Source organism: Anolis carolinensis, chromosome 2, assembly GCF_035594765.1.
Source record: "Anolis carolinensis isolate JA03-04 chromosome 2, rAnoCar3.1.pri, whole genome shotgun sequence".
Classification (NCBI taxonomy): domain Eukaryota; kingdom Metazoa; phylum Chordata; class Lepidosauria; order Squamata; family Dactyloidae; genus Anolis; species Anolis carolinensis.
This window is the reverse complement of record NC_085842.1, coordinates 51,640,832-51,665,851: the sequence shown is the minus strand read 5'-3', so window position 1 is coordinate 51,665,851 and position 25,020 is coordinate 51,640,832. Positions and strand designations below refer to the sequence as shown.

The 25,020-nt window shown below is 42.1% G+C and overlaps 1 protein-coding gene across 5 annotated transcripts in view; it reads right to left on the bottom strand.

Annotated features, from left to right (window-relative positions):
- Positions 1-23,997: 23,997 nt before the first annotated feature.
- Positions 23,998-25,020, bottom strand: part of cntn6 (contactin 6) — a 344,808-nt gene continuing 343,785 nt past the window's right edge. For all 5 annotated transcript variants that reach the window (XM_016991662.2, XM_008105353.3, XM_062969723.1 and 2 more), the window contains one exon: positions 23,998-24,624. In XM_016991662.2, coding sequence (XP_016847151.2) covers positions 24,488-24,624 — 137 coding nt within the window. In that variant the 3' untranslated portion in view covers positions 23,998-24,487. The remainder of the gene's footprint in view (positions 24,625-25,020) is intronic.

Genomic DNA, 25,020 nt, shown 5'->3' with positions numbered 1-25,020 from the left:
ACATTTCTTCTTCCAGCTTCCATAATTCTTGACTATTGACCAAGCCCTATGAGGAGTGGCTTAGGAAGCTGTGTATGTTTAGCTTGGAGAAAAGAAAATGGAGAGGACATATGACTAAATATTTGGAAGGATATAACATTGAGGAGCTTGTTTTCTGTTGCTTTGGAGACAAGGACACAGCACAATAGATTCAAATAAGAGGAAAAAGATTCCACCTAAACATTTGGAAGAACTTCGTCATGGTAAGAACTATTCCTCAGTGCAATCTTATTCTCTGGAGGTCTTTAAGCAGTAGTTTAATGGCCATCTATCGGGAATGCATTGAGTGTGTGCTCCTGTTTGGCAGAATGGGGTTGGACAGGATGGCTCTTGTGATCTCTTCCAACTGTAGGAGTCTATGATCTATGTGGCTGATGGGAACTTCCGTCCAATAAAATCTAAAGGTTCATATATTTCCAAACACAGTTCTAAACACATTGCATCTGGAAAAAACATAGAAACAGACTTATCCCAAATAAAAATGCTTTTGCCCAATACTTTGCTTTTTAAGAGGGTCAAAGAAAGCTTTTTTTCTAGGACAGAACTCAGCTTCCATTTCATATCAGTTTTTAAAGGCTGGGACTGGAACATTCTCTGAACATCAATGTCATATGGAAAAAATGTTGACATGTACTTTTCTCACATCAAAGTAAGGGAGAAAATGTCTATCCAGTAAGCAGCATATTTTTGAGCAGCACAACAAAGATCATACAGAATGTATTTAATTTACAAAATTAGTTTTGAAGATTTTTTCAATTCACAGCCATATAACAGTACTTTGTACATTTTTGTAGTTTGCATAGCTTTCATTTAAAACATAATAATAATAGCATATGCATGTATGAGGGAGGGAAAGGTCCAAAACCATGGATCTCAGATAACTGAAACATATTCAGGGGACCTTAAGGGTATGCTTCTTGTGGCTTGTTTTTCAAATGGATTATTTTAATGAGTTGATATGGCTGTTGCCTGCAATACCATATTGAATCACTGAGAGATATTGAGTCATTGGGTCACACATACATCTGCTTCTCATGAGTCAAAGACTTGATGTTTAGTCCAAACACTTTCAGCTGATCTTAGATGTTCCACCAGAGGACCATGTCATTTAACTTTCTGGCCTTTTTTGGTGCTGGAGCATCACAGGCCATATGCCTCTATAAGCTAGCGGCCCAATGAAGCTTGCCTAAGTATATGTGCACCAAAGGAGAAAATGAAGATGTTAGCTATCTGAAGTGTGAGAGGAAACAACTGAGGAGGCACAATGGCTGAATGAGCAAAGACCATGGAAGGAGGGAGAGAGAAAAAACAATGGCAAAGGAATGAGGAAGGAGGTTACATCTCCAATTGCATATTATCCCAGACTGTACTTGAATTCTGGAGCTATGCAGATCACAATCTGGCCTAAATCTTGGATGAAACCAAGATAACCTGACAGGAGAGTGGCTGCAGATTAATTCAGTTTAATTTTGTAGAGAAAACAGTATTTTGAATTCACTTCCGTCATGGAGGTGCCAAAATGGTTTGTGTGCAAATCCATTGTAGCTGTTTTTTGTTTTTTTCAACCAATCTGGTTTCTTCAGCTTGGTCAGATGGTCATAATGGCAAGAGCCCAGGTGTCACAGTTTCCCATTTGTAATGGGAGCATGTGGCAGCTGATCATGGCTCCTCCTCCCCTTTTTGGGAGCACAGGGCGTGCAAAGAGGCTGCTGCATGCTGCTCGCATGGGGTTTCCCTAAGAGCCCTGCCTGTTGGGCCAATTGGAATAGAAGAACGCCATGCTGCATCTATATAATGGGTCAACTGCCTCCATTGCTCTTAGATTTGTCCTGACCATGAGAGGTGCTGCTTCCGTCCGATTGCCTTTCCTATTTGGCCTCGCCTTGCTGTTTTCTTGCAACTCTGCTTTACCTTTTTGCTTGGCTTGGTCTGGCTTCTCATTGAATCTTTTTGATTTTCCTTTATTTCTTGATTATTTTTATTTATTGGGACGGACTGAGAGCTGGGAACATGTGGGACGGGTGGGTGGGGTGCGTGTGCATTTGGGGACTTGGGAGAAAGAAAGAGCATCTCCTTCTCTTTGCTCTTATGGTGTGCTTTTCTATAGAAATATTTGGATGGCTCTGAGAGCCTTGAGTCACCCCTCAGCTTTTTTTTCCTCCTCTCCTACAGAAAATATTTTCAAAAGATAATAATAATAATAATAATAATAATAATAATAATAATAATAATAATAATAATTGTGCGGTTTTCTGGCATTGTGTATTTCTGCCGCTTCTGTGACTGTTCATTTGGGTTTTGATGATTCCGTAGCCCACTTGTCGATGGATGTCCAGAATCAGCAGCATCCACCGCGGTCCTTTTTATCCTGGGCGACGACCGAGCCAGTATAGACTTCGTTTGATTCTCCATAATGCTAATGGGTTAGGTGCTCTTAGTTCTGCTCCTCAACTTATGCCTCAAGTACCACCTGCCAGCAGCAAAGAACTGGTGGGATCACAAACCTGCAAAAGTATTGGAAAATGAGCACGCAAAGATACTGTGGGACTTCCGAATCCAGACTGACAAAGTTCTGGAACACAACACACCAGACATCACAGTTGTGGAAAAGAACAAGGTTTGGATCATTGATGTTGCCATCCCAGGTGACAGTCGCATTGACGAAAAACAACAGGAAAAACTCAGCCGCTATCAGGACCTCAAGATTGAACTGCAAAGACTCTGGCAGAAACCAGTGCAGGTGGTCCCGGTGGTGATGGGCACACTGGGTGCCGTGCCGAAAGATCTCAGCCGGCATTTGGAAACAATAGGCATTGACAAAATTACGATCTGCCAACTGCAAAAAGCCACCCTGCTGGGATCTGCACGCATCATCCGAAAATACATCACACAGTCCTAGACACTTGGGAAGTGTTCGACTTGTGATTTTGTGAAACGAAACCCAGCATATCTATCTTGTTTGCTGTGTCATACAACGTTGTTGTGTCAATAATAATAATAATAATAATAAAGAAAACCCTCATTCCCAGAAAACAACTACCAATTAGTTACCTACCACCTGTTTTTGAAAACTAGTTCTCTCTTTATATTTTGTCTTTGTGCTTTTCGTCTTTGCCTTCTGAATTTTCGAGTAAAAATATAATAATAAGTATTGGCTGACTGTTGCCACTTGCCAGTAGTTCAAAGAACAGCTACAACACCTATTTGGGCTTCAATCTGTGGAGAAACTTAGCCAGAATCCATCATTTCCCCTCTTCTCCTTCAGAAAATAGGTCTAAAAGATAATAATAATAATAATAATAATAATAATAATAATAATAATAATAATCCCAACAAATACAAAGAAAAAAGTGTAATAGTAGGACACTGGGCTGTGTGATGTGGAAGTGCATATTTGACATTTGGCAGGAAGGAATGGTGCCTTGCTGCTGCTCCTGGAGAACTTACAGGGCGGCGCCAGTGGCGGGATACCTTTTGGGGAATGTTTTTAAGGAGAATTTATTTCTAGAAAGAAAAGAAATTACTAAAAATCCGGGGATGACCCAAAAGTGATGAAACTTGATGGACTAACAGTGGTAGATGTGCCCTCCAAGTGTGGTCCTTTTCATCCCAATAGTCCTAAAAATGATGAGAAGGGGAGCCTGGGGAGCCTGCCCATTGCCACCAATGGGCCAGATCTAGCTGTATTTTTCAGCTGCGGTATGAAAACAGCCATTTGGTTGCACACCCATTTTCAGGAGATGCACAGAAATGGTTATGGGGGTCTAGCAAGCAGAAACAGACCAAGATTCATCCAAAATGCACAAGCCTAATAGCAAATAGAGCCCTTATGAATACTACCAGGGTCCACAGTAACTGTAGCAACACTGAGGACCACAGCTAAAGACCAGAACTAATTGTAACATGCAAAGTATTATTTCTGGGTGGGAAGAAAGTCATTCATACAGATAGATATCTGCTTTTTTTGTTGAGTTTCTTCAAGATAGGACCAGACAATCCAATGTAGAATACATTTGGCTGCTGCTCACTGTTTTCAAGCATTACTCATGTCACTGTTTTCAACACTTTATCAGGTGAGTAAATCAAACCTTTTTGTGTGCAAATGGATGATCAAGGAGATGGTTCTGTTTGCAATGATGTTGTCTACATGAATGAATTTCCAAGGTTCTTGCTTGTGAAGAATCTCCATATGAACAACAACTTTTTACACATGTCACTTTCCATGAGGAAAACAAGAGAGAGGCAGAGACCAGAGCTCTCCTGTTTCTTCTACATTGAAATAAGGGAGTTTAGTAAATCTTGAACATGGCGACTGTCTAATCTGATTTAGCTCATAAATATGAGAGGGGTGAGTAATAGAATGCAGATGACTCCACCCTTTTCTGTAGTCTCAACTTTCCCAATCCTGGTAAATTTGGTGGTGAAGTAAAAAAAAATGGTGATGTGGTAAAAAAAATCCATTTTCCCCTCTGAAATAAGGTACATGCAGAAAACATTATTGAAATTCACACTTCAAAAAACTTTCCATAAATGTTATTCTTCTTTACAACAAGAAAGGTCATGTGAAACAACCATGGATTCTTCTGCTCTTTTTGTTCTAAAGATGTGTATGGCTTTAAAAAATCTGCTATACCACTGGAATTTGTACATGTGCAGTAGTAGCAAAGGGGACACCTTTGTTGGCATGGTACAGGCGAAAGGAAAAAAATGTCTCACTGAAATTATTCATTCCTGCAATAATATCTGTGCATATATGTGTTTAAAATTGTAACTGAATGCAATTGGTAGGATAAGTTCTGTTTTTTTCCCTAGTATATGTACTATTTTAAATGAATTCAATAAATTTCATGCCCGAGCAGAATTGAGTTGAAGTCCCACAAGGCCAAAACCATGAGATGTAGTGTACTTTTCTGCATGTTTACTTAAGTAAGTACTATTATGCACAGCGGGGCTTGCTCTGTAACAGATGTTTTATCCTCTGCATCACATTCATTTAGATTTGATTCTGATATGCATTTTAGTTTCCTGGAGATTCTCTAGATTGTGTTTATTGCTGGAGCTAAAAATATCTAGAATTTATTAGAGTCCCACAAGTAAACTTTGAATTCAATAGAATCCTGGTAGATGAAAGCATATTGTCATTGGCTCCAGTCCACTTTATCTATTGATGGAATGCTGGCTGGTACTGAGAACAAATACCTCCTTGAACCCTCAAGAATTCAGAGAAGAAAGAAAAGAAGTATGGAGCTGGATGAGTGGTTGTGTGATAACAGTTGTGGTTATGGTCTCCTCACATGTGCAGCCAGAACCGCAAGGACTGTAGTGGATTGTGTTAAATGTGGCGGCACCCACCCAGGGGGCATGGGAACCTGTCACCCCATTCTTCACACCATCCCAACTTCCCCTTACCTCATTGTATGGGGAAAAAGTGTCAGGCAGCTAGGTCAATCAATACATTTCTATGGAAAGATGGGATGCCTCCCATCTTTCTCTGCCTGCTATTTTTCAGCAGCATTTTTTTTTTGGCAGTTTCACCATGGAGCTTCCAAGGAAGTATTTCTCTGGGGTGTGATGGGAGCCAGCAAGCTCCATGGCAAAACTGCTAAAAACCCATTGATACCTCCAAAAATGGCCCATGTTCAGGGAATATCAAAACATTCTCCTAATTTTATCCCAGGATGCAAATCTCTTAAAGAATCCTCTTTAGAAGATTCTTATGGATTTTTTAATAGTACAAGAAGTTTATATGTGAAGACAATACTCCTGCCTCTTAAAATATTTGTTTTTTCCCACAGAAAGCTACAGTAATTAATCACCTTTACATACAAGGATGAAATAATTGAGCATTTACCTCAATAGACAGCAATCCTGCATTGTTTAGGAGTTCTCCAAGTGGAATAATGCTATGCCAAGCCATTTATCACTCCTTGGACCTATCATAGAGCTGCTGAGCTGCCCCACCCCATTCCATGCCTGGTCAAGAGCAGAGGGGAATGCAGAAGTTTATGCAATGTTAGCAAAGCCACGCATGAAGCCATTAGAATCTCTGCTGAAGTCTGCCAGAGTTACGAGTTGGGTCGATACAGGGAATGCTGTGGATGTAGCCTACCTGGATTTCAGTAAGGCCTTCGACAGAGTCCCCCACAACCTTCTGGTAAACAAACTAGTAAAATGTGGGCTAGACAAAACTACGGTTAGGTGGATCTGTAATTGGCTAAGCGAACGAACCCAAAAGGTTCTCACCAATGTGTCGTCTTCATCTTGGAAAGAAGTGACAAGTGGAGTGCCACAGGGCTCCGTCCTGGGCCCGGTTCTGTTCAACATCTTTATTAACGACTTAGACGAAGGGTTAGAAGGCACGATCATCAAATTTGCAGACAACACCAAACTGGGAGGGATAGTTAATACTCCAGAAGACAGGAGCAGAATTCAAAACGATCTTGACAGACTAGAGAGATGGGCTGAAACTAACAAAATGATACTTCACTTTGGCAGAAAAAATGGAATGCAAAGATACAGAATGGGGGACGCCTGGCTTGACAGCAGTGTGTGCAAAAAAGACCTTGGTGTCCTCGTGGACAACAAGTTAAACATGAGCCAACAATGTGATGCGGCAGCTAAAAAAGCCAACGGGATTCTGGCCTGCATAAATAGGGGTATAGCATCTAGATCCAGGGAAGTCATGCTCCCCCTCTATTCTGCCTTGGTCAGACCACACCTGGAATACTGTGTCCAATTCTGGGCACCGCAGCTGAAGGGAGATGTTGACAAGCTGGAAAGTGTCCAGAGGAGGGCGACTAAAATGATTAAGGGTCTGGAGAACTTTCTCCAGAAGTACTAGTGCTGATGTAATCATGTTGTATGTAGTTATGGAGAAGCAATCAGATGCTTCTGTGACCCACCCCACTCTGTATCAGGCATGATCATGGAGTGGGGACAAGTTCAGTGACTTTTCAGTAGATCCAAAGTGGATGCTATGGAGGGAGGGAGAGAATATTGACTTTTCCAGTAACAAAAAATAGTCTTACATAGACATAATGTTAATTTATGTTTGCATAAGCCACTAATAGGATGTGAATACTAGTTTGTATCCTTTTTTCTTTTTTCTGTGGTGTGTTTCTAGGTTGAACGAACAGCAGGAACCAGCTGATATGCTTCATTGGTTTCCCATATCATAGAACAATGTTGGTAGTTGTGATGTCTCATGGGCCATGTAGTCCTGTTCCTAGTACTGTTGTGACAGATGAAGAGGAAAACTTGGGTTTCCCACCGTTTCTGCCAGATTTGGAGCCCTTGCAGCTGCAGGATGTTTGCCCACTAGAAGACAGACAAACAAGCCTTGAGCCGAAATCTCCCCCATTTTCTCGCCGCCTTTATTATAATCAAGATAGACACGCTCGGGAGGCGACTCGCAGAAGCGCCAGGATAGCTGCCAGAAAATTAGATGATTAAGTCTGTTTCCCTTGGGAAAGTTTAAGGAGTCCTGCATCTGGACAGTATAGGTTTCGGTTCTTGTTCCCCAGAGAAAGTGTGCTTTGGCGGGAAAACAAGATCCTATATAGATGTTGGCCACAAAGGATTCCTTGCGGAGTCAATTCGTCAGCTCGTGGAGTGAGATCGTGTGTAGACTTCTACTCCAGTTCCCAGCTCCTGAATCAAGTTCCCAGCCCTGCCTTGTTCCACGGATTTCTATGGACTCAGTTCTTGTTCCACGATTGCCTTGTTTCAAGTTGGACCTTGTTAAGTCTCAAGTCTTGCCTTGCCTTGCGTTTTAACCACGGACCTTGCTTCTCGGATTCAAGCCTTGTTTTCTATTCCTTCGGATTTACCTTAAGCCTCAAAGACTATGGACAGATCCCCACACTATTGCTTGCCAAATAGTGTGTGTTTCGGTAAAGTGGATTATAACTTTGGACTTTAATATCATATATTGGACATTGTTTTCCTGGACTATATTTGACCTTTCCTGAAAGGTCTACTTCTGAACTATATCCTACACTTGTTTTTATTGACTTTATATATTTCTTTAATAAAGATATTAGATAGATTCTGGCCTCTGCGCATGGTTATTGGTGCTCTGCAGCCTGGGTCCTGACAGTTTGACTCCGCCAACTTAAGCACCAATTAACCTAGGCCAGAATGTCTACTGGAACCGGGGCGGAAGCCCAACCACTCAGCTACACCATCTCCAAGGATGAAGTGGACAGAATTCGAGATATGCTCCATACGCAGGAGGGAGAAATACGGGGCTTGAAGGAACGCGGAACCCGTCTCCCTGCCCTGGCGTTGCCAACCAAGTTTTCTGGAGAAGCTTCCAAGGTTCATGTTTTCCGTCGCCAATGCCAGGCATACCTAGAAGCCCGTAATGCCGAGTTTCCCCAAGAAGACATCAAGGTGGCATGGATTTACAGTCTCCTAGACGGGCCAGCGGCCAATTGGGCGACGGCGCTGTTCGATGAAGCCTCCCCACACCTAAGCTCCGTGCAAAACTTCCTGAATCACCTTAAGGCGACTTGGGGGATCGAGGACAATTTAGAGGCGGCCGGCCACAAACTCCGGCGCCTATCCCAAGGGGACAGACCCTTGTCCCAGTACATAGCCGAGTTCCGAGTGCTGGCCCAAAACACCGGTTGGAATGACATAGCCCTCAGAGGACAGTTTCGGGAGGGTCTCAACATCGAGATGTTGGAAGAAATCTCCAAGGTGGACCCTCCAAACTCTCTTGAAAGACTTATTGACCAATGTTTACGAGCCGAAGTCATGCTTGCCAACAGAAAACAGTGGCTCCGAGGCCAGAGTGGAAGAGCTGGAGCAAAACCTCCCGCTCCCGCCGGCATCCAGCCGCGTCCAGTGTGGAGACCCCTGCCACCAGCCCCATACCCCAGAGGAAGCGAGGAGGTCCCGATGCAGTTGGGCAATGTGCGTCCCAGATTAGATGTTGCCGAGAAGGCCCGCCGCCAACGTTTAAACCTCTGTTGGTACTGCGGAAACGGGGGCCACTTTGCCAGAGAGTGTCCAGCCAAAGGAAAGCCCGCCGCTCGTTTGGCGGCGGCGTCCTCCGTGGAGACGGAGACGGCCGAGGCGGCTGGCGCAAAGCCGGCGGGGGAAGCCAGCGACCGGGCGTAGAGAGGCTCGCCAACCCGGTCAGAAACCCCACTCAAGAGCCGCCAACCGGGGTCCTATTTCCTCTAGTGGTCACCTTGTGGTCAGCGAAAAAAGGACCTGTCATGATCCATGCCATGATAGACTCAGGAGCAACAAACAATTTCATCGATAGAGAGTATGCCGACTCTCTGGGATTACAATATCATGATTTCAAGAACGCCCGGGTGGTGCAAGCCATAGATGGCCGCCCCCTAAAGACAGGTCCAGTAAGCCAATGGTCTGAACCCACCAGAATGTGGATAAGGGAACACATGGAAGAGATTTCCTTTTTTGTTAGTGAGGTTCCCCACTTCCCTGTGATTTTGGGAATCCCATGGCTGACACTCCACGACCCCAGCATCTCATGGACCAACAGAGAACTGCAGTTTGCTTCTAAATATTGCCAAAACCATTGTCTTGTAGCCAAGGTCTGTCATGCCACAGACGCTGAAGCCATCATCACCTTGCCCAAGAAATACTCAGACTTTTGGGATGTTTTCAATGAAAAGGAAGCCGAGAAACTACCCCCACATAGGCCTTATGATTGTGCCATTGACTTGGTGGAGGGGGCCCCGATCCCGCGAGGACACCTCTACTCCCTGACTGAACCAGAGCAAGAAGCTCTCAGGGAGTTCATAGAGTCAAACCTCCGCAAGGGGTTCATCAGACCTTCTCAATCCCCAGCCGCTTCCCCAGTGATGTTTGTGAAAAAAAAGTCAGGGGATCTACGGCTAGTTGTGGACTATAGAGCACTGAACAATATCACTAAACGGAACCGCTACCCCCTGCCTTTGATCTTGGACCTATTAGACCGGCTTCGGGGGGCCAAGGTTTACACCAAGCTGGATCTTCGGGGGGCTTACAATCTAGTTCGCATCAGAGAGGGTGACGAGTGGAAAACCGCCTTCCAGACTAAATTCGGATTATTCGAGTCCCTAGTCATGAATTATGGTTTATGTGGAGCTCCCGCAACGTTCCAGCACTTTGTCAATGATATTTTTCAGGACTATCTAGATCGGTTCTTGATCATATACCTGGACGATTTTTTGGTGTTCTCAAGATCACAATCAGAACACGAGAAACACGTCAGAATGGTGTTACAACGTTTGCGGGATCATGGACTATATGCCCAGTTGGAAAAGTGTGCCTTTGATCTCGAAGAGGTTGATTTCCTGGGGTACCGCGTCTCGCCACGAGGGCTCTCCATGGACCCGGCAAAGGTCTCAGCAGTATTGGAATGGAGGGCGCCAACCAACAAGAAAGAGGTGCAACGATTCTTGGGGTTCGCGAACTACTACCGCAAGTTCATTCCAGACTTTGCCCGCTGGTCTGACCCAATCACCAGCTGCATCCGTGGAAAACAGCCTTTCCGCTGGACGGAGCAAGCAGAGAAGGGGTTCCAGCAACTAAAGAAATTATTCACGTCCCAGCCAATTCTACAGCACCCTGATCCTAAAACCCCTTTTGTTGTGCAGGCTGACGCCTCTGATGTGGCAATTGGAGCTGTACTCTTGCAACCAGTGGGAGAACATCTTCACCCTTGTGCTTTTTACTCCCGTCAACTAACAGCCCCAGAGAGAAATTACACTATTTGGGAGAAAGAACTTTTGGCCATAAAGGCAGCCTTTGAAAATTGGAGGCATTGGTTAGAAGGGGCCAAATTTCCCATTGAGGTCCATACTGACCATCGTAATTTAGAGCATCTAAGAACGGCCCGCAAGTTAAATCAGAGGCAGCAGCGCTGGGCTTTATTCTTTGAGTGTTTTGACTTCCAGATTCATTATGTAACCCCAGCCCAGACCAAGCAAGCAGATGCTCTATCACGGAAACCAGAGTATGCTGCAGGGCGCAGAGAGACCTTTGAATCTCAATTGCTGCAGCCCGAGAACTTTGCCACGCTCACAGTGGGAAACACCAAATCCACTCCAATTGAATCAACTTCCTCTACTCCAGGGCCCCTTTGTGCTCAAGAAATTAGAGCCAGTCAACAGGCGGATGCCTGGGCTCAAGATCAACTTCGCCTAGGACTACGTTTCCCTTTTTCACTTAAGGATGGATTACTATGCTACAGAAATCATGTCTACATTCCTCCAGGACCAGGCAGAGAAAAGGCTCTTCGCCTGTGTCATGACTGCAAGCCAGCAGGACATTTTGGACTATTTAAAACCATGCATTTGATCCTAAGAGATTTCTGGTGGCCCAAGATCCGCAAGGATGTGGAAAAATATGTCAATACCTGCCCGGTATGCCAGCGTTCCAAGACAAGAAGGGAGAAGCCCTCAGGGCTACTACATCCCCTTCCTACCCCATCCCGTCCATGGGAAATAATTTCTGCAGATTTTATCACTGACCTACCACCTTCCCTTGGATTCACCACGATCCTAGTGGTGGTGGACCTTTTTACCAAGTTGGCCCATTTCATTCCCTGCGAGGGCCTTCCCAAGGCCAAGGAGACTGCAGATTTATTCCTTCAGCATGTTTTCAGATTACATGGATTGCCCAAGAGTCTAGTCACAGACCGAGGATCTCAATTCACCTCTCGTTTCTGGAAAGCACTACAAAAACTATTGGGCATGGACTCTCGTTTATCTTCGGCTCACCATCCCCAAACGGATGGGCAAACTGAGCGCACCAATGCCACTTTGGAACAATACCTTCGTTGTTATGTAAACTACCAGCAGGACAATTGGGCTTCCCTGTTACCTCTGTCAGAGTTTGCCTACAACAATGGTGTCCAGGCTTCAACTAAAGAAACCCCGTTCTTTGCAAACTACGGCTTCCATCCCCGTTTCTTTCCTTCTGTCATTGAAACCTCAGAAGTCCCCGCAGCAGAGGACTGGCTGCAAGAACTCACAGCGTTGCAACAACTCTTGCACCAGCACCTGGATCAAGCCAAGGAGGACTATAAACGCCACGCTGACAGTCATCGCCAGCCGGGCCCCGAAATCAAGGTAGGAGATCGGGTTCTGCTGTCCACTTGCTTTTTGCCCTCCCACCGTCCTTGCCGGAAGCTAGATGCCCGTTTCATTGGTCCCTATCCAGTGGTGGCGCAACTTAACCACGTGACTTTCAAACTCCAACTTCCGCGCTCTATGCGCATTCATCCAGTGTTTCGCTGCTCCCTGCTCCTTCCGGCGGATGGTGTGCGCCCTGATGCAGACCGGCCGCCCCCCACTCCTGTTTTGGTGGATGGGGAGGAGGAATTCGAGGTTCAGGACATTTTGGATTCTCGCTTTCATCGCCGCCGCCTTCAGTATCTCATTGACTGGGTGGGTTTTGGGCCCGAAGAACGCTCTTGGGAAGACGCTTCCACAGTCCATGCCCCCGATTTAGTCCGCCGCTTCCATCAGGCCTACCCTGCCAAGCCGCGGCCCCGCACCTCGGGAGGAGGGCCCATTTTTGAGAGGGGCCTTGAGGGCGGGGATAGTGTGATGTCTCATGGGCCATGTAGTCCTGTTCCTAGTACTGTTGTGACAGATGAAGAGGAAAACTTGGGTTTCCCACCGTTTCTGCCAGATTTGGAGCCCTTGCAGCTGCAGGATGTTTGCCCACTAGAAGACAGACAAACAAGCCTTGAGCCGAAATCTCCCCCATTTTCTCGCCGCCTTTATTATAATCAAGATAGACACGCTCGGGAGGCGACTCGCAGAAGCGCCAGGATAGCTGCCAGAAAATTAGTTGATTAAGTCTGTTTCCCTTGGGAAAGTTTAAGGAGTCCTGCATCTGGACAGTATAGGTTTCAGTTCTTGTTCCCCAGAGAAAGTGTGCTTTGGCGGGAAAACAAGATCCTATATAGATGTTGGCCACAAAGGATTCCTTGCGGAGTCAATTCGCCAGCTCGTGGAGTGAGATCGTGTGTAGACTTCTACTCCAGTTCCCAGCTCCTGAATCAAGTTCCCAGCCCTGCCTTGTTCCACGGATTTCTATGGACTCAGTTCTTGTTCCACGATTGCCTTGTTTCAAGTTGGACCTTGTTAAGTCTCAAGTCTTGCCTTGCCTTGCGTTTTAACCACAGACCTTGCTTCTCGGATTCAAGCCTTGTTTTCTATTCCTTCGGATTTACCTTAAGCCTCAAAGACTATGGACAGATCCCCACACTATTGCTTGCCAAATAGTGTGTGTTTCGGTAAAGTGGATTATAACTTTGGACTTTAATATCATATATTGGACATTGTTTTCCTGGACTATATTTGACCTTTCCTGAAAGGTCTACTTCTGAACTATATCCTACACTTGTTTTTATTGACTTTATATATTTCTTTAATAAAGATATTAGATAGATTCTTGCCTCTGCGCATGGTTATTGGTGCTCTGCAGCCTGGGTCCTGACAGTAGTATTGGAAACAGCAGTAGTGATTAGGATGAAAGCTTCCTCTTGGTCTCATGTAATAATGCCCAACTGGCCTACTTCAACGGTTCTTCTATCTACCGCCAATGACAGCCAGTTACCTGTTGCAAGGCTTCTTGGTATGGCTATGGTTGAATCACCCATGTTCCTATTGAGATAGCCTTGGAAAACTATGGCCTGGGAAATTAGAGACTGCAACCCAAGCATTTTGTGGGATGGGTGTTGGGAGGAAGGTGAAGGCAGCTTGTTGTTTGAGGCTGTGTCTTGGCTATTGGGACACCGGTAGCGTAGTGGATTAAAGCCTTGTGACTTGAAGGTTGGGTTGCTGATCTGAAAGCTGTCAGGTTCGAATCCCACCCGGGAAGAGCACAGATGAGCTCCCTCTATCAGCTCCAGCTCCATGCGAGGACATGAGAGAAGCCTCCCACAAGGATGATAAAATGTCAAAACATCTGGGCGTCCCCTGGGCATCGTCCTTGCAGACAGCCAATTCTCTCACACCAGAAGCGACTTGCAATTTCTCAAGTCGCTCCTGACACGAAAAAAGAGGGGGGGGGCACTGGTACACCTTCACTTGTGCAAAGGCCAAACCAGGGATAGGAATAACATGGCCCTCCAGAACAGGAGAAGCTGCAGACCAATGATATCTAATGGATTACATTACTTCCACCTCTGGTCTTATATAACTAACTAAGTAATTGCATGAGTCTAATGTCCAATTGGACTCATGCCTTGCCTCCCATTTGAACATAAAGGCATTATTTGGGTTGTATTTCATTCTTTCCCTCCTTTACACAGTTGTCTACTTGTTTGCTGATCTGCCAGGCTTCCTTTATTCTGTGGCTGGGCTGAAATGATCACTCTTAAGAAAAACAACATTAGTTTGATTAGAGAGTAAATTGTTTTCAAGGGCTGGTATCATCAATGTGAGAAGAGGGATCTTTTTTCTCCTAGTGATGACAATTAATCAAGGCAAATTCCTGATTAAAAATTATCATGTTTAAATCAAGAATAAGAGTCTTACATACACACTAAATCATAAATTAAAAATATTTAATATGGAAAGAAGCAGGTGAAGTTGCTAAATACAGGCATTCATACATTTCTTGATGGAAATGCAACACTATCAATTATGTCAGAACTCATGTAACATGATGAAGCACTGCTTGATAGGTAATCAGCTTTTGGGCAAAACCCTTACTTCTTTAGAATTTCCTGATGCACAATCTGATAAACTTTGGAGGGCTGGCCAAGTATACATCTAAATATATGAGTGTCATAGATATCAATCAATCAACAGCAAGCTAGTCTTTGTTTAAAAACCTCTGAAGAAGGATCCTCCAAACTCCAAGGAAGCATAGTCCACTCTTGTACAACTCTTATGATCAAGAGGTTATTTCTAATGTTTATGTAGAATCCCTTTTCCTATAGGTTGAATCCACTGCTGTCCTAGTCTCTGGAGCAGCAGAAAAACAAGTTAGCTGCTTTATCTTTATTTATATGCTATCCTTGCAAATATTTCAACATAGCTATTATGTCCCCACTTAGCCATCTCTTCTTCAGACTAAACACAGCCACTCCCTAAGATGTTTCATATAGCACATGATTTCTAGGCCCTTTACCATTTTGGTTGCCAGCCTGTAGATATATTTTATCTTTTTGAAATCCTTCTTGAATCATAGTGCCCAGAAATTGAGATTTCAAATGAGGTTTGACCAAAGCAGAATAGAGTGGTACACCTACTATTGATTGGAATAGATTACAAGGGCTGGGCTGTGGCACAGCTGGTTAGTAGCCAGCTGCAATAAATCACTACTGACTGAGAGGTCATGAGTTTGAAGGCAGCCTGGGTTGTATTGAGCCCCCCGACCATTTATAGCCTAGCTTACTGTTAACCTAAGCAGCTTAAAAGACAGTTGCATCTGTCTAGTAGAAAATTTAGGTACTGCTTTATTTGGGGAGGCTAATTTAACTAATTTACAACACCATAAAAACGTCCAGCAGTGTGCTGAAGAATGAGGAAGTACTCCATCAAGGACTTGGTGTCACAAGTGGACAATGAAGTGGCAGCTCCCCCTGTGGCCGGAATCGAGCATACCCTCATGAAGCCGGAAGCTGGAATGTTAAATTGCCTCTGTGAAAGTGTCTGTATGTCATATGTCTTATGGCATTTAATGTTTGCCATGTATATGTGCAATGCGATCCACCCTGAGTCCCCTTCAGGGTGAGAAGGACGAAATATAAATACTGAAAATAAATAAATAAATAAATAAATAAATAAATAAATACAATATTAGTGATCCTTCCTAATTCAGCATCAGATTTGAGAATCATGCCCCCTATTACATAATCCAAGTAATGGATAAAGATATTGAATTGCACTGGGTTCAGAAAAGAACCCTGTGCCCCCCCACCAGTCTCCAGGATGAAGAGAAGTACTTGGTATTCTTTGGATTTGCTTGGTCAACCAATAACCAATTCACCAAACAGCAGCTTTGTTTCACACACATTTTACTAGCTTGTTTATGGACTGTTTGTTTAATCATCTAGATTTGATATTGCTCTCATGCTGACTGGGTGGAAATTGGGTTTTCTCCTCTCCCCCCCCCCTCCAATTGTAGATGGGGACAATAATTGCCCTCCTCCCATCTGCTAGATCTTCTGCTGTTCTCCAGCAATTTTCAAAGATTATTGCCAGTAGTTCTGAGAATATATCTGCCAGTTCATTCAATATCCTGTGGAGCTATTAAGTCAGTCAACCTTTTGAGTCAAAGGAAAACTGCTATATCAACAAGAATCAAGTTCCAAGAAGTCAAAGGGTCAATTCTGGTTGGATCTAACATTGGGCCATCGTCTTTACAGCTGGCATGCTAGGTTTTTAAAAGCATGCATGGGGAAATTGTGCCCGAAGCTATGGAAAAACATATCAAACTCAACCTTCTTGCTGCTTACAATGTCTATGAAAAGTTTGACCACATGTCCTGTTATTTGTATAGTCAAGGTTTTCTTTCTGCATTCTGATCCCATATCATATCTAGCTTTACTCTGCAGTAGATAAAGAAAGACAAGCAATAACCTTTCAGATGTGGAATTATATAAATTAGAAGCTAATAATATAGCACTCAGCAAACAGCATTTTTGATCTTATGCCTAACAGACGTTAGAATATTAAAAATGTGTCATTGATTTTTTTTAAAAAAAAAAACTCAAACAACTTGTACAGATTTTCACCTTCACACCATATATGCTTGTCTATGACATATTCCAATTAGAGAAACTTGAAATTGCTATTAGCATGGAAAACTATGTTGTGAATTGTAACTTGCCTGCTGTGTGTATAAATTGCCATGCACACTGTTGGCACCAGCTATTCAAATTTGATAGAACTTATTTAGCATATCTCTATTTTTCAAATGTCAGCTGCCATAAAATATTAATTAATGCTAAACACAATTCAGGAAACTTTCAGAGAAATATATGCATCAAGATGTATTAATTTCATTATATGAAACTGAGATGTGCAGAACTGCTTTTATTAAAGCATACTTATTCGTATAAATTTGTGCTCCTGTCAACATCAAAATATCCAAGCATTTAGAAAGAAGGATAATAATAATATACTTTATTTATATTCCGCTCTATATCCCTGAAGGGACTCAGACAAATTAAAGGTACATTTATGGCAAACATTCAATGCTGTTATACAATTAACGTTATACAATTAACAATTAAGTTATTGCTGCTTGGTTTACTTGTTCAGTTTTACATCAGGTAAAAAGTCTTAGAAGTTTAATCTCATGTTACAGACTTTTCAACTAGCTATTTCCTACCACTGAAAATGCAAAAAATAATTATTTAAGACAATGGCACTTTTGTTGCCATCTGCAGAAGAAAAGCAGTTAACACTATGCTTGAAAAGACAACTGTTGGGAAGTCTAAGGAGTAAAGTCCCTAAGAAAGTCACTCCTCTTTTAAACAGAGGCTGGATGGTCATCTGTCAGGGGTGCTTTGATTGTGTTTTTCCTGTATGGCAGGAAGTTGGACATACGGTCTCTTCCAACTCTATTATTCTATGATTCTGATTCTTCCCCTCCTAATCTCTCTCACATTTTAGTATTCAAATATGTTTGAAAAGTTTGTGTGATTTCTGTTTTTGTAAGTACTAGAAATTCCGAAATAAAAATGGTGGCTTAATAGAAAGACTTTCCCCACTTTGTCTTCATGGCCACATGCCTTCATTGCTATGTGAGCCTAGATTATAATTATTTTGAGGTTTTTTCCCTAAAATGTCTAAAGACTTCAGAATATTAAAATTGTGTCATTTTTATTTAGAAAATCGAACAACTTGGTGTACAGATTTTGACCTTCGAACCATATATATTTTTCAATTATACTTGTTTTTTCCCAACAATCCAGGACATCTGAAAGAATCAAGTAGTGAATTCTGACTCTGTCCTCCACTGCCATTTACTTCCTCTCTATGATGAAAAACAGATACTAGTGCCCGTGCCCATTACACTCATCTTTGCAGATCCTACTTCTAACTGGATGTAATATTTCTGGAAGTGCTTGGCATAGTTACTGCAAAGAGACCATACAATCATAGCACTTTCAGTCTTCTTTTCAATTCAGTGAAAACCACAAAAACCTTTTTACCTCTCAGAACCATTTCTGAGCTTAAAACATTGGTTAGGAACTCTCTCTATAAGGATGTGATAGTAATCTCAGATTGCATCTACACTGTACAATTAATGCAGTTTGGCACTACATTAACTTCTACGACTTAATGCTATAAAATCTTAGGATTGGTAGTTTGGTAAGACACCAATACTCATTGGCATTGAAAGCAAAATGTCTTGCAAGTCTAGAACTTCTATGGCCCCAATGCATTGAATCATGGCACTTAAGATGGTATCAAACTGCATTAATTCAAAGTGCTGGCTTTAGCCTATAAAGCCAGAAATGGTTCCAGCCCAGTCTACCTCCCTTTATGAACCACCTCGGAGTTTAAGATAATCGGGGGAGGCCCTGCTCTCAATCCCACCTCCTTCACAAGTGCGACTGGTGGGGACAAGAGACAGGGCCTTCTCGATGGTGGCTGTGGAACTCCCTCTCTAGTGATATCAGCTCAGCCCCCTCCCTCCTTTAGAAAGAGAGTAAAAATGTGGCTGTGGGAGAAGGCCTTTGATAAATAGCGCAAAATTCCAAAACTTTTATTTGGAAATTGTGCAATGGATTATGGAATGGCTTTAGATCTTGTCTTTGGATGACATGTCTAATATTGGAATGTATTTTAATTATGTTCTTATGTCTGTTTTAATAATTTTAATAATTTTGCTCATGTCTGTGTTTTATGCCCAAGGCACTGCACAGGTGTCATTTCTATGCCGCCTTGAGGCCCCCTCGAGGTAGAGAAAGGCAGGATATAAATAATGTAAGTAAGTAGTACATAAATAAATAAATAATTCTACAGTGTAGATATCTTCAGAATCTGTGTGAGAAGTTACATTAACTTACCTAAGTATTCCTTGCCTAATAATTTGACCTTGTTGAAATTAATGTTATTAGTTTTGGCTCCTTTGTCTAATTTGTTATGATCATTTTGAATTCTGATCCTGTCCTCTGGAGCATTAGCTCTTCCTCCTAATTTGGTGTCATCTGCCAACTTGATAAGCATGCCCTCTAAACTTTCATCGAAGTCATTCATAAAGATGTTGAACAGTACTGTGCCCAGGACCGAACTTTGCGGCACTTCACTAGTCACTTCTTTCCAGGATGAAGTGGAACCATTGGTAAGCACCCTTTGGGTTTTATCTCTTAGCCAATTACAGATCCACCAAATAGTAGCATTGCCTAGCCTACACTTGACTAGTTTGCTTGCAAGAAGGTCATGGGGAACTATGTCAAAGGCCTTACTGATATCAAGATATGCTACATCCACAGCATTCCCTGCATTTACCAAGCTTGTAACTCTATCGAAAAAAGTCTGGCATGACTTGTTTTTGAGAAATCCATGTTGACTTTTCATAATCACAGCATTCCTTTCTAAGTGATCGCAGACTGCCTCCTTAATTATCTTTCTTGGTATTAATGTCAGGCTGACTGGACGATAATTGTTTGGGTCCTCTTTTCCCTTTTTGAAGATAGGGATAATATTTGCTCTCCTCCCGTCTGCTGGAACTTCTCCTGTTCTCCAAGAATTCTCAAAGATTGTTGCCAGTGGTTCTGAAATTATTTCTGCTAGTTTTTTCAATACTCTTGGATGTAGCTCATCTGGCCCTGAAGAGCTGAATTCGTTTAGAGTAGCCAGGTATTCCTGGACTACTTCTTTACCTATTTTGGGTTGCATTTCCCCTATTTTCTTGTCCACTCCCTATTGCTCAGGTTGAACACTAATCTCCTTTTAGGAGAAAACTGAGGCAAAGAAGATGTTCCCTTCCATAACTTTCATTAATATCTGGATCAGAGTTACCACTCTTAAGTTTTTGGATCCTTTCCCTTCTGTTTGTAGATGAGGAGATGGGGTTTAAAGTTTCTGAAAGCTGTTCTACTCTAGAGGAGAGGTAGTTGCACACCTTTTTCTCCCAGGGCCAGCACCAGTAACACACCACACAGCTTTCTAACTTAGGCATTTTAAGGAGGCCCAGGGAAGGAAGTGTGATGATCCTGGAGCTCAGTCAAGCTATCCTCCCTGGACACCCTTAAAATTCCACTCACTTACCTGCAAGGCTGCCATACCTTTTCTGCTTGGAGTTTTGCTTCCTTAAAGCTATTTCTACTTTCTACTTTAGAGGAGAGGTAGACTTCTCTTTTTGTTTTCTGGGATTACTATTACTAATAATAATCCTTTAGAAGTATTTTCTGAAGGAAGGGAAGGAGAAAAAGAAGCTAAAACTCTCAAATGCACGCATGCACCCACCCACTGTCTTTTGGGTCCCCAACTCCCAGTCAGTCCCACTTCATAGTGTTTGTCCAACCATGACTATGGAGATCCATTGAAGCTATCACTATCAATTTATTAAGGTCTAACTTATATGTGGATGCTCATAGACATTTTGGGTGTTGTTGACATGCACACTTAGGGCCCCATACCTCTTTTTATCCCTACACAAATTCATGGGAAAATAGAGTTTTGGTTGTTTCACTCGAAACATCTTCCCTATCAAAAAGTTATGATGCAATTATACTGCTGCCAAAACAGTTCTTAAGCAGTTCTCCCCCATAAATAGGTCTTAATGAAGTTAACATAGCATGTGATGGAGAAGATATGGAACTCTGCATAAATTCACATTCCATCAAATTAAAACAAATCAAATTTTTGTGATCTGATATTTCAATTGCCAAGTATGCATACAGCTGGGAAGGATTTTCCTTCAGATTCTGATCATTATATGAAATTATATTTATTCCTCTTCTCCAGAATGCAAGATTTAATTTGTCTCGTTCTTTCTTAACTGTGTTGGAAGAATTTAACTAAATCTGAATTTTAAGGAATTGGATTATTCTCTACTGCTTAAGCCCCTAGCTAGCAAGTGAGCTGTGATGCAATGGTCCAACACTTTACACTTCTTCCCAGCCTTGAGTTCACCTGGGATTGCTTTTAATCATGCCCTTTACTATTTGCACATTCTGCTAATTCGTTTGACAGCTTATAGTCAATGCTTGAGGTGATGTGCTTGAGATGACATATTCCAGTGAGTGACAGAAAAATGAGCCTTTTGTAAATCTAGACTTATTTCTAAAGAATTTTATATATCCACTTATTCAAGGTGTGAATTGCTAGCTCAATAGGTCAAGAGGTTTAATCAGATTTCTATATGCCGAGATGAGGATGGAAATGAATAGTTCATTCCTTTTCATTCCTCTGCAAAGAAAAATGGTATCCGATGAAGAGTGGGGCTTAGAACAGAGCAGGAATATTACTAGAGACCTGTGGGGTTGAGTAGAAGGCAAGATTTTTTTTATCTTTAACAGCTTGCTGTAACACTGATATGAAATAGTTCCTAGGGAGAAGCAGTGTACCACAGTGATACATCATATGCTTTGCAATATCCAGAAAATCTGAAAATTTCTGTGTCCTGTGAAACAATTTGAAACTTGAAAGAAGGCTGGGTTATTTTTAACTAGATTCCACATATTCTATGTTTACCATTCAGATAACCTACTATTTACACAAAACAGAAGAGCTTGAAGCTACTCCATTCCCCCCTATAATTCACTTGGGAATAACATTACATCATCCCATGACTTCATTTCCATTGTGAATTTTTATGGAACATATTTGAAAGGCTTCTTCTTGAAGTTTCACCAGTGCTTGAAGTTCTGGCAAAGCTTTGTGAGAGAGGGATAGTTGACAGAACAAAGTACCTCTTTGCTGCTTAGTCTTACTGGTAATATCCCGCCAACTGAAAAATATTGGCATTCACCTTAATCTCCAAGAGATGGCAAGTTTTTTGTTCCCCTCCCACCAGGCAAAAATGTGGGAATAAGGAAAAATGAGTCTTATTCTACCCAATATTTCAAGTTTAGATAGAGAATCCCCCAGCTAAAATTTGGTAGAGCAGGATTAGACATCACACAACCCTACAAAATACAGTGGACTGCAACTCCCAGTATTTACCACTATTGGCTTTGACAACTAGAGCTGGTAGGACTTTCACCATTGATGTAGACCAATTGCAAATCAGTGTCAATACTAAAATATCTGATTACTTTATACTCTCTGACTCAATATAAGGCAGGTTCCTATGTATAAGTGTTAGGATATGGTCTGATGGAGGGTGGGATGGACTAATTCATTAGTTGGCAAATTGAAGGAATTTTATCAATTGTTCTCCAGCAAAAGGTTTAGCTGAGATCTTGCACTGAGACTCCTGATGCTTCCTCCTCAAACCTATATTTTTAGCACTGCGGCCACACCCATTATCAGTTTCCCAGTTCTCCAAAGCTTGTTTAGGGGACTCGTGAGTAACTCCTCTGGGATGTAGATGCACTCTCCTATTTTGTTAAATACTGCTGTTTCAGCAGTAGAAATACACCACTGGACATTGCACAGTGTTAGGCAAATATCCATGAAAACATGAAAAAGAAAATCAGTCAAAAATATGTGATGAAAAATGTAAGATATACAGCCCTCTCCATTTGTTGGAGTTAGGGGACACTGGTCCCTCACAATATTAAAAACTGAAAATAAAAATGCTATTTTTTAACTGAGGGAACATTTCACTTGGAATCTCTAGATCCTCCTAGAGATCCTTCTGGCAGAATTTGGTCACAGAATTACACTGGATGAGCTAGAGATTCTTGGGAAGAACATTTTAATCAAATCCATAAAAGTCAAATGGGGAGAGTCCACTGAATTAATCAACTTTCTCTTTGCTATTGATCATTTTTCAGATATGGATTCAGGAGTAGTAGAGCCCCACTGCTTGGCGGGAAAGTTTCCCGCCACAGATGTTTGCTGGCCTATCGGCAGCAGGGGCCTGCTCACAGCCTGTAGGCCTGGGCCTGCCACTGATTGGCCGGGGCAGCCTTCTTAAGGCTGCTCCTGGGCCGCAGAAGGTACTGGGCCTTCTTTGTCCCATCCCTCCCTCCCTGCATGTTTTGGTTTGTGATAGTGGAGTGTGCAGTGGTTGCCAGGGATGCGGGACCCTGGCAAGGTTTCGGTATTGGTCAGCATTGGGCTGACTGATTTTGGATCCAGGACCCATGCATGTGTTAGGGATTCCTCTTTTTCAGAAGAGGAAGGGGAGCAGGAAAGTGTTCATGAATCTGAGGGTGAGTTGGAATCGGAGAAGGAAACTTTGCAAGTACCCTCATTGCAGGAGAGGCAAAAGGAAACAGAGCAGAGATGTCATTCAGCTAGATTGGCTGCCAGAAATGCAGCTAATTAGAAACTGCCCTAGCAGCTGTGCAGGGACTCAGAGCTATAAAGCAGAAGCAGATGCAGTCAGCTCCTGCTAGTAACAAACGGACTCTTATGCCTTCACTTCACTCCCCTTGTGCTTGATTCAAGTCTGCATCTGGTTTTATTGCTGTTTTTGTCTGAAGTAAGACTACTGTTTGATTTGGGAGTGTACCAAGAGACTGTGCTTGCCCTATGACTTCCTTGTTTCTTTTTGCATCATTGCATTGAATGTGCTATACTTTATGTTTGCTGAAGTAAAGCAGTTTTCATTTACTTACCACAGTGTTTTAAGGCTGTTCTTAAAGGACAAAACTGGATAGCATGGCAGCCAACCCCTTCTGTTCCTGTAATCAATTAACAAGTTGTGGCCAGTTTTTCTCCAACCCTGTGTTTATGTCATTTGTGGTCTTTGAAGTGGGAGCTGTGTCTCCCATCCCCACACAATTAGAAATGGTGTGGTGGTCATATTAGAGGAAAAATTCATATTCAATAATAGCATTAACATAGAGTCCTGTGTGTACATCCTTCTCAACTAATATTAGGAATCAATACAAAAAGGTAAAATTGTAAAGAAATGTTTTTTATTAAATTTGAAAATGTAATAAATATTGTTTCATTACAGATCAAAATGAGAAAAATGAATCATGTAATGTTGTACATCACACACGACTGCAAGCCCTTTTCATACTGGTCATGTTCTGTTGTTATTAAAATCTGGGCTTCCACAACAGATCACTGAAATGCAAACTAGTATTTTTTATAATCACATGGCTACATTTTTGCTCCATTCTGTTTAATGTGGATTTACCATGAACCCACAGATATTTTTTGTTATTCCATTACAGCGCATTTCTATACATGTCCTTTCAAAAAAAGAATTCCAGCTGAATTCAACAGCGTTAACTCCCAAAAAACTGGGTATAAGATTGCAGCCTGTATCATATTTACATTTTAAAGAGCAGCTCATCTTTCTCAATAAGTACCAATTTCAAGTATGACAGATGCAAAAGACTTATCAAAGGTGCTTGGATAACCCAACAACTTTATTTTCAAAAGTCTAACCATGGTCTGTTGGATCCATTCAACAAAAATACAGAGGACTCAACAATATAAATCAGACTTATAATCTTAGTTATGATTGTGTAAACTTCAGAGTAGCAAACTTGTGTTCCTCTGGAGCTTAAACCTGTAAAGAAAAAAAAGGGGGGGGGGAGAGACTTTGTAAATTCACATGCTAGAAGCATTAATGACAAAAACAAGTTTTAATTTGATTGTTATATATTGTGTTTCCATGGCTTGAATTTCATTCGAGTAGCTATTCTCTTTAGGAGACTGGAAAATCTATATCTATCAAGCAGCTTTACACTATCAGTTTACTATGACAGTGTTTAAGGAGTTTCACGCTCTGCATTGCACCTTTGTGGAGACTTACAGTTGTGCAATTGTATTTATATAGCACTTGAGATGTTCAATCCATACAAACCAGTAAAATATAGCACTTGAATTCCAGTTTATGGAAGAACATCATCCTAATACAATCCATATGATATTGTTCATTCATTGAGACCTTTGGAGAAAGGTC